The 10,290-nt window shown below is 52.1% G+C and overlaps 1 protein-coding gene across 1 annotated transcript; it reads right to left on the bottom strand.

The window, feature by feature from the left end:
• Nucleotides 1-1,955: 1,955 nt before the first annotated feature.
• On the bottom strand, nucleotides 1,956-8,132 carry Lrp10 (LDL receptor related protein 10). The gene is made up of 7 exons (XM_021203284.1): nucleotides 7,656-8,132; nucleotides 7,320-7,364; nucleotides 6,562-6,697; nucleotides 4,590-4,780; nucleotides 3,460-4,477; nucleotides 3,071-3,200; nucleotides 1,956-2,971 (listed from the first exon to the last, which is right to left on the bottom strand). Exons 1-7 carry the CDS (start codon nucleotides 7,690-7,692, stop codon nucleotides 2,387-2,389), a joined length of 2,142 nt encoding a protein of 713 aa, XP_021058943.1. The 5' UTR covers nucleotides 7,693-8,132; the 3' UTR covers nucleotides 1,956-2,386.
• Between the last annotated feature and the right edge of the window lie 2,158 nt (nucleotides 8,133-10,290).

Raw genomic sequence — 10,290 nt, 5'->3', positions numbered from 1 at the left:
GTTCCTGTCCCGACTTCTAATGATGAACAGCAATGTGGATGTGTAAGCCAAATAAATCCTTTCCTCTCCGATTTGCTTTTGTACATCATGGTGTTTCATTACTGAGTAACGAGGCCCGCCTCAGAGGTCAATGTGGCGCTCTGCCTGGCCTCTGGCCTGCCACCTACAGTTCCTATGAGAATGACTTTACTGTGCCTTGAGTTTCAGCTGGGAGGTGGTGCTCCCTGCACCAACCAGCATCACGGAGCAAAACTTCCAGAACTGTGAGCAAAGTAACTGTGAGGCAGGGCGAGGCTTTGTAGCTTAGGCTGGTATTGAACTCATGACAATCCTGCCTCAGCCTCCTTCGCATGTGTTAAGATTGGATGTGTGCAGACTTCTGCCTTCTTGAAGTTGGTTGTCTCTGTTGTTTGCTACAGGAGCAGTAACACTACTCCCCCCACCCCACCCCCCCAACCCCGCTTAGGCCCTGGTCAAAGTAAATTTGCACTGTTGGTAGAGTGTGTGCCCATTGTATCAGTCAGAGTTCCCTGGAGGAACTAGTCAAGCTGACAGCCCAGATTAACCATCAATCAGATCTCCAGGCATGAAGCCCTGGCTTCAATCTCCAGGACTGTACAAACCTGGTGTGGTATTACATACCTGTAATTCCAGCCCTTGATGGGCCTAGGATAGTCTTTAAAAAGCAAAACAAAACAAAAACAAAGGAAACCCTAGTGAGTACATCTGCTTCCTTATATTGTCTGTGCAAGGTCAATTTCCCTTCCCACCAACCCTGGGGTCCCACTGTGGCTGGCAAAAGCAAAGGTCCTGCTTGCACCAGAATAGGATAAACTGCTACCCTCACGTACAATGACTTACAATGACCTATAAGCCCAGCCCCCCTCCCCCTCCCCCAACTTGCTGATGCATCCCAACCAGGAGCGTTCTTACTTTACTCTCTGTCCACAGTGCAAATACCCCAGGAAGGGAAAGGGTTGGGGGATGTGGAGGGATGAAGGTGTCAGTCAGCAGGGTCAGAGGTGGCCACTGCAGTGACAGGCCAGGCAGCTCACTTCATGGTCTCTCTCATCCTTCTCCCTCTCCCTCCAGGGTTTGCCTAGGTAGCCTTGGCTGTCTGGAAACTCACTCTGAAAGCTGCACCACTTTTGCCTGAAGGGGCCAAGGGTTATCTTTGTGGGAGGATGGGCCCAAAGAGAAAAGAGTAAGATCTCTAGCCTGGCAGCAGTCTCTGGAGAGCATGAGGTCAGCTTAGGGTGTCCCTGGTCCAAGTTGTTGAGGGTCCTAAGAGGGAAAGCCTGGGGAAGCCAGTTTCCTGGGCACTTTAGGGAATGCTAACTGTCCTCTGAAGCTCTGGGGCCATCAGCCAGCGTTCCAACACGTCTCCCATCTCATTCCCTCACCCACCATGCTCAGCACTTCAGCTCCAACCTCTCCTTGGGCTTCACCGAGGTTGGGCCTAGCCTCTGTGTTTTAACCTGCTTCTCCTGTCTAGAACTCATCTTACTGCTGACAGCATGGTTGGGAACTCACTTTGTGTCCTCCTCCAGGAAGACCCCTTGGATTTGGTCAGGTGTGCAGGAATTTCACAACCTCAAACTCCCTCCTGCTTCTCTCCCTGCTTTGAACGGCCCAGGTTGAGACCTCACCTCTCTTGCTTGGCTGGGGTGGAGAGCCAGTGGCTCCCGGGTTTTACCCAGGAACAGATTGCTGCTGTGATCTGTGTTGTGAGAGCACTCCATAATCGGACCCTTTCTTGACGTCAGGGCTCAGCTGGCTCTGAACTGGGCCTGCACTGAGTTCACGCTGAGCCTGATGCTGAGCCTGATGTCAGTCAGTGCAGGGCTGGGTCCTAGTGAATGAAGATGGAGAAGGCTATTCCTCAGGGTTCCCTGCATGACAGAGATGGACAGAGAGGATGCAGGATGCAGGCTCACAGCTGATTTACCAAGGGCTGAAGTTTATGATTCCTTTATTTTTGTTGTCTTGATTTCCTGGACAATGATGCAGCTAAGGGGCAAAAGCACTTGTGTCCTCAAGTGGGCCAGGCACCACAGGGATGGAGGCTGGCAAAACCATCACCCTGGCCAAATCCCCCCCTTGGTGGCTAGGTCTCCAGCCAACCAGTCTAGTAGTTAAGGCCACTTTTGGGTGGGGAGCTGGAAAGAACGGAGTGTCCAAGCCTGTGACCCTTGTGGGACCTTTCATAACACAGCCACCTGGACAGCAGGCTGGGCAGAGGGTGGTGGTGAAGTCTCTTGTCATACACAGAAGGTGTGCACAGTGAACGCTCTCCCTGCCAGAGGGACACTAATTTTCTGTGCTACATAGATCAGTGGGGAAGCTGAACCACTTCCAAGGATCATACCATTGTGCCTAGAGTCCCTCAAGCAAGCAGCGGTTCATCCTCTGCCTCAACCACCCAGACTTCTGACTCAGCCAGTGGCATTAACAATACATCGTCCTCATCCTCTGGGGATAGGACTGTTGGATGAGTTCCAGTTTGGGTCCAAGTGGGGCCTGGGGACCACAGGCTGGGTAGGAGGCGACCTCGTAGGACCTGGACAACTCCAGACAACAGCGATGATTCTACAGGCACTGAGGGTAGCGGCCCTGGGGGCTCAGAGACAGTAGCAAGGGCCGGAAGTGTGCTTGGGGTTGGGATGGGGGTCTTGATGGGTAGTGGAGGAGCCTGCTCCCCATCCTGCCCCCCTACTGCCCCACCCTCACAGGCTTGGCCTGCGCTGTCCTCCAGGGCCTCAGAGGGAACAGAGGGTGTGACCTGGGATCTGGTCTCAGGGGCCCGAGCTGGGGTATTGGTTCGAGGAAGCAGGCCCCAACGACGGAGACGGCGAACCAGACGGCGAACGGAGCGGCCACGCTGGCGACGGCGGCCCCCTGAAGTACCACCTGGAGTCATATCCTGGCGTAAGATCTGAAGCAGAGAACGTAGGTTTCCCAGCACAGAGTTCTGCAAAGAGAGAGGCAGACGTCAGAATCAGGGTGGCCAGATGGCTAGGTAGGAAACAAGGCTGTCACCATGAGGTCCAAGGTCGGAAGAATGACTTACATCGTTAGGGTTCTCTGTGGGGAAGTCTTCCACAGGCGGGATGGCACCCTGGGCAATGAGTTGCCCATAGGAAGGGGGTGCCTGCTGCTGCACAATCTCAGCCTCCATCCGCGAGAGGGGGGCAAAGATGCTAGGAGAAAGGAGGGCCACTCAGTCAGAAGTCACTCACAGTGAGGGCAATGTGCCTCGGCCCAGAAGGCCTCTTCCCTCCATTCCCAGGCCAGGTCTGTCCAAAGTCATGTCCCTTCCTTCCTAGAGACTACTCTCACGAGCTGACCTGACGGCAGGAACCACTTCCCGAGGTGGGCCTGCTCAGTGCCCAGGAACTGCATGGGTCCCATCTCACCCTCGGTCCCGAGTCCTCCACAGCCAGCCCCTCTCCAACTGACCTGTACTCCTGGGTGCGGATGGCATAGAGTTTGCAGGTGCAGCCGAGAGCGACGACCAGCAACAGGCCACACACCAGGCTGCCGATGACCGCTGCCGTGATGACTTTTCGGGGCAGGGCGTAGGAGCAGTCCCACTCGTCACTGCCGTCAGTACAGTCTGGCTGCCCGTCACACACCCATGTCTCATACACACACTTCTCATCCCTGCACCGGAAGTTGCCGGGCTGGCAATGCCGGCAGCGCCTCTCATCCGCGCCATCGGCGCAGAACGTCTGGTAGTTGCAGCGGTCAGCAGGCAGGTAGCAGGCTGTGGCACCAGGGGTGCCTGCAGCTCCACAGGGGAAGTGTCCTGGTGGGCAGCCAGGGCAACCCTCCTCATCTGTGCCATCGGCACAGTCCCACGAGCCGTCACAGCGCTGTGCCTCGCTATAGCAACGCTCACCTAGGTTTTCACTAGCCCCCACGCCAGAGCCCAAGCCGCAGGGTCTGTCCCAAGGTAAACAGTAGCCCCGGACGTGGTAGGTAGCATTAAAGCCCCGGCCACTGCTCCAAGCAACTGTGTGGTAGGACACAACAGCCTGACCAGATAGGGTCTCCACAGTGACAGCCTTGCCATTGCTGAAGTGGGTGAGGCTACGCAGCAGTCGAGGGGTCTCGGGAGGTCCAGCCCCATCATACACATGCACTGCATCTCCATAACTCAAGTCCAGGGCTGTGAAGCGCACTGCCAGCCTCCGGCCGTCATGGGGGTCCAGCAGCCACAGGCAGGACTGGGGGTGGGAGACTGAGGCCAGGTGTGAATATCCAGGGGAAGAAAAGACCCCATAGAAGTCCTCCAAGGTGAGATTGCAGGCCAGAGTTGGAGCGGGGGCTGGGTTCAGGTTAGGGAACGGATCTGAGCTGCAGCCCGCCTCATCCGAGCCATCCCCACAGGCATCGATCCCATCGCAGCGCTGAGCAGCCGGAATGCAGCGGTGGTTCAGGCACTGGAACTCCTCCTGCAGGCACAGCAGCCAATCTGCAGAGGCATCAAGAGACAGGGAAGCGCCAGAACTCCCAGGATCCTTGCCTCTTCCCTAGGGACTCCACTTCTCCTCCAACGGTCCCACCGCACTCCCTGTTCAGCCTACCTTGACTGTAAGTCAGCAAGAAGCCTTGGTCCATGGGTGCTCTGGCCCCAGCATAGCTGTATGTAATGGTGACATTGCCCCCTGGTAGTTGCAAAGGGCCAGAAGGGGCCTCACACAGGGAGATTGGTGGCTGTAGAGGGGAGTGTAGGATTAAATGCTCTGAGCCACAGGCCAGGTGCAGCTTCTGGAACCTATGAGGTATAAGAAGCACAAGACATGAGATACTCTGGGGCTTTGCCCCCCACCCCCTGCCTCCCCTCTTGATGACAGGTCCCTGGTAGCCCAAGAAGTACAAATGCTTCCTTACCCATGATTCAAAGAGCCAAATGAGAACACAGCCAATCCAGTAAATAGAGTTGATGGGGAAGAACATAAGCAAGGAGGGGGGCAGAGTTCCAACAGAGGTGCCATCAGACCACCAGACCCTTCCTAGAGCCCTCTGAGAGAACTGATGTGCTCAGGGACCAATGTGAGACCAGGGTAACTACTTTGCAGTGTGGCAATACCATCACCCAAGCACGGTGCCCGGCAGTTAGTTGACAAAATGTTCAATTAACCACAACAGCTCAGCTCCACAAGCGACAAGGGAAAATCTGAGGTCCCCAGGGCTGTACCATGGGTCAACAGTCCCTTAGATTGTTCTCTCCTTCATACTCCTTTCTGGATATATTCTTTGGTGTTTCCTTTGTTTACTTTGTTTTTGAGATAGGGTTTCTTTATATAGCCTTGGCTATCCTGGAACTCAGGATTTAGACCAGGCTGGTCTCGAACTCACAGAGTGAGCCTGTCTCTGCCTCCTGGGTGCTGGGATTAAAGGCGTGTGCCATTACCATTCTGCTCTCTGGATAAGTTCTCATCAAGTAACATGTATGAGGTAAACTGCCAGGTGACATGGGCCCCAATGAGGAGACTTAGGGGTACAGGGCTGGGATTGCTGCTTAGAGGTAGGGTGCTCTCATCTAGGATGTGTGAACCCCTGACTTGTTTCCCAGTACTGAAAGCAAAATAAACAAAACAAAACCAACCAAAACCACACAAGAAACCCCAAACAACAAACCAACCAAATGAAAAACAAAAAAACAAAAAATAAAAACAAAAAACAGAAAAAACAAACAAAAAAAAAGAAAGAAAAAATAAGAAAAAAGAAAAAGGGATACTGGGCACAGTGATTTCACAGGAAAACCCAAAATCTGGGAGGATGAGATGGAGCAAACTTAATGCCAGCCTGGGCTACACAGTGAAATTCTGTCTCAAAAACAGAAAGGGAGGGATGGGCTGGTGAGATGGCTCAGCAGTTAAGAGCAGTGACTGCTCCTCCGGAGGCCCTGAGTTCAATTCCCAGCAACCACATGGTGGCTCACAACCATCTGTAATGAGATCTGATGCCCTCTTCCAGTGTGTCTGAAGAGAGCAATGGTGTATTCAGATAAATAAAATAAATAAATAAATCTTTAAAAAAAAAAAAAAAAAGGAGAGGAGAGGATGAGAGAGGAGAGAGGGGAAGGGGAAGAGGAGGGAAGAAGGGAGAGGGGGAAGAGGAGAGGGAGGGGTACGGGGAGGGAGAGTAAAGGATGGAGCAGTGCAATGAAGACAGGCAGACCCAGAGGAGGTTGGTTTTGCTAGAGACTGAACCCAGGTCTTCTGCACACGCCACACAAGCGTTCCACCAACGAGCTAGCAATACAGTCCCACCCCTGAGGAAGGGTCCGAGCTGATTAACAACTAGGCCACGCTAGGATTCAAGGACTCATCCCAAGTCTAGCTGAGCCCAGATAACTTCTCGGGTCCTTTTGAGACGGACAGTCCCCAAGCTAAATATCCACCACAGCTAAGCTTTTACAGCAGACCCAGCCAAACCCAGTTCTCTTCTGCTGACAAGGATGGAAATACCATAGAAAGGTGATCAAGGGCATTCTCAGAGGGAGAGGGAAGCTGGCAGTAGAGAGAAATGGGGACTTGCCTTATTTCTCACCTGACAGTTACTGTCTGATCCTGGCTGCCCAGGATAACCCAGGTGCAGTTGGCAGGGGAGCTTCGGCTGTCCCGGCCTAGCGGCCTCTGTAAAGTGCCTTGTACTTCTGAGAGCACTGCTGGGGGCGCCTCACAAGCTAGAGGGAGAAGGGAGGGACACCGGTAGAGTTCTTTAACATTCTTCCCCTCTGAATGCCTCAAGATGGCAAAAACCTCCACCCACCAATTACAGCCAACTGGTCCCTCTCCATTTTTGTTGCTGTTGTTGTTGTTTTGTTTAAAGACAAAAATCCTTTGTAGCCTAGGCTATCCTCAAAGTCACTATATAGCTGAGGCTGGCCTTGAACTGATTCTCCTGCCTCTGCCTCCTGAGTGCTGGGATTATAGGAGTTGACCACCCTACTCCTATTCCATATTCTTTATATACTTCATCTTAAATATTAACACTATAAGTAATGTTACTGTAGGCTTTGTGCCAGCCACAGGGTCAGCTGGCAGAGGAAATACCGTTTCTACTCTCAGGAAGACCTTACCCTAACTAGGGAGAAAAAACACAGATATCATACATAAAAAATGAGATGGTTCGTAACAACTACCAGGTGCAAGTTCACCTTGGGCTTCAGTTACCCTTTCTGTAAAATAATGGATGATACCTATTTTAAAATTGTAGCAGACTCCAGGATCCAGGGGAGAGATTCTTTTCTCTAGGGTGCATCTTCATTCCCATGCCTCAGAACCCTAGGAACTCCCTCTACTTACCAGAATTTGGGAAAGTGATCCGGTCTGGGCGGGCCAGAGCACCTCCTAGAGGGGGATCGAGAAAGAGCAGCAGAGAAAGTCAAGTTTTCTTCACCTGGGCAACTCCAGGGGGAGGCCCATCTGAGACTTCCGGACAGTTTATAGGAAGGGGTAGAGGAGCCGGAAGGAGGTGCGTGACCTCGCCGAAAGGTCGCCTTCCCTGGCTGTGAGTGGGAGGGACAGTGTGGGACAGCCCGAGAGGAGGCCGAGGCTCGACGGGGCGGCGGTCGCGGGGATCGTGGGTCGCCAAGGAGGGCGCGGGACGGCGGGCAGTGACACCGGGGCGGGGACTCTTACCGAGGAGGAGGAAAAGAAGAGGGAGGGCCGATAGCATCCTGGGTCGAACAGGGGTGCCGGCAGGGTCCCGGGGCGCCGCTTGTCTACCTGGCAGGAAGCTCCTCGCCGGGTGGGGGCTGCATAGCCCCGGAGCGACCCAGGCTCGGGGTGCCAGAGCTGGACGCACGGAGGAGAGGAACAGGCGTGACGCCTCTTGCCAACTTCAGAGTTGATCGCTCCTTACCAGTGGCCGGCGGTGCTCGCCCGGAAGGCCGCGAGCGCCCCGGCCAGGCCCGGCCGCACCTGCCGGGCTCGACGCTGCTTCCTCCGCAGACCAAACTTTGTGGACTGTCCGTCCCCGAGCCGGCGCGCGGCTCGGTTCCCGCGGCCCTCAGGGGACGGCGGCTTTGCACAGCTCGCGGTGCCCTGCGGACCCCGGCCGAAGCCCAGCAGCCGGCGACGAGGGGCGCGGCCAGCCTGGCCCCACCCCTGCCAGTCACCGCGCGGCCACGCCCACCGGCGCTCTGCTCCTTTCCGGGTTGCTTTTGCCGTCACGCTCCGGATCGCCCTTTGCCTGCCGCCTGCGTTATCTTTCAGGATGTGTTTTGTCAAAGGAGGTCTGCTTTTCCCGCCGTAACTGTTAAGTGTCTTTGGACCCTTAAATCCTCAGTGCTTTTTCTTGACCCAGCGCCTTAGATCTCGTAGCGCTTCTGATAGTAAGCCTTTACTGAACCAAGTACCAGGCGCTATTATAATTATCTGTTACAATGTTTATTCATCACTCCCGCCCCCGCCTCAGCTTTGGAAACTGACACTTCCTGTAGGCTGGGGCCTAGACTGGGTACCTTTGTCCCAACAGTGTTGCTTGCTCCCCTGCTGAGATCCATTGATCGCAACGAATGTAGTATGGCTTCACTTGCTAGATCCGTGGACTTGAGAAAATTACTCCTCCGTTCAGCAGTCCTGTAAAATTGAGGGTCATGATAGTGTGACTCCTTCCTATGGTACTTGTGAACATTTAGGGTAATATTGTAGATGGAGCCCTAAGCACGTTGGCAGACATAGGAAGTGAAGTGTTTTTATCCGATAGTAACAATTAGTCTCAGTCACCGGGTGGTATTATTAAATTTTGTGGGTTTCCGGTTTCCTGTGGCACAGGTGGGTAATATTTACAAAGTTGAAAAATAACAAGTTGAATTTTTTTTTTCACATTTCAGGCTTATACCTAAGTACATTTACTACACATATAGTAAATATTTAACAGCGAGATGTTTGTTCCTCTTGTCAACAGTCCTGTGAGGTAGAGTCTATGGTTTCTTCCATTTTACAGATAAGGAAGTGCTGGCATGGAGAAGTTCAGTAATACCTTCCCCTAATCTGAAAATTCAAATCTGAACGGCTCCCACTATTTTCAACTATTTGAGCACCAACATAGTGCCACAGGTGGGAAATTACACACAGTGAAACTTTGTTTCATCTTCAGAATTGCTAAAAATAATTGTTTAAATTTATCTTCAGGTTACTTGTGATGTGTATATGAAACACGAATAAATACCATCTACCTGTGTGCTGTGGCATACATTGCAACGTGTGTGTGTGTATGTGTGATTAAAATAAATGTCAACAAATATTTTCAGTGCTTCTAGGGAATCACTCACCATCTGCTAGGTATTAATCATAGCATTTTGCATATATTATCTCACTGAAAGGTGACCACACCTCTGAGAAGTCAGTGTTGGAAACTGAGTCACAAATAGTTGAGATACCTTGCTTCTAAATCAAACTCTTGGCATATAAAAGGACTAGACTCAGACAAGACTCAGTCAAGTTGTCTGGACCACAGACTCCTTGCTGCTGGAGATGACATGGTAGATTCTGGAATCCTCAGATCAAAGACTTTGTTTGTTTTAGAGAGGGTCTCTTGTATCCTAGGCTCACTTTGAACTGCTGGTTCTCTTGCCTCTACTTCCAAGTGACGGCATCATATGTCCAGCTGGAACAAAAATTTTAACACCTGACTACATTCTAGGATAGACTTTATGTAAAAACAGCTGGTCATGTTGGTGTATACCTTTAGTTCCAGCACTCAGGGGGCCAAGGCAGGTGGATCTCAATGGGTTTGAGACCTGTCTTGTCTACCTAGTAAGTTCCAGGCAAGCCAATGCTACACAGTGAGGCCCTGTCTCAAATACAAAAACACTAGACTGTAAATAAGGAACGAGGTTATTTACCAACTAGTCACCTGGTTTGAGATTCATTGCGCAACTTTCTGCAAACTACATTTCCCAGGCTCCCTTTTAGAATAATCTCAATGTAGTCTCAGCTATTGGAGAAGATTGGGGCAGGGAGGAGGAAGGAGAATCCAGCATGTGCCCTACAACACTCCTGCTTTAACTTTGGGTGGGGCGGGAGCTATCTGTCTGCCCTGGTTTCAGCTGTGACTGGATAGCTTAACCTCTAGCTACTCAGGTTCTACCACTTCCTTCCTTCCTTCCTTCCTCAGCTTCTCCCAACTCTCCCAAGCATCTCCTTTCAGCATTTTGGCGATTTTGTCTTATCTGTACATATTTCTTCTTCTTCTTCTTCTTCTTCTTCTTCTTCTTCTTCTTCTTCTTCTTCTTCTTCTTCTTCTTCTTCTTCTTCTTCTTCTTCTTCT

Source organism: Mus pahari, chromosome 8 (assembly GCF_900095145.1).
Source record: "Mus pahari chromosome 8, PAHARI_EIJ_v1.1, whole genome shotgun sequence".
Classification (NCBI taxonomy): domain Eukaryota; kingdom Metazoa; phylum Chordata; class Mammalia; order Rodentia; family Muridae; genus Mus; species Mus pahari.
This window is presented reverse-complemented; position numbering and strand designations above follow the sequence as displayed.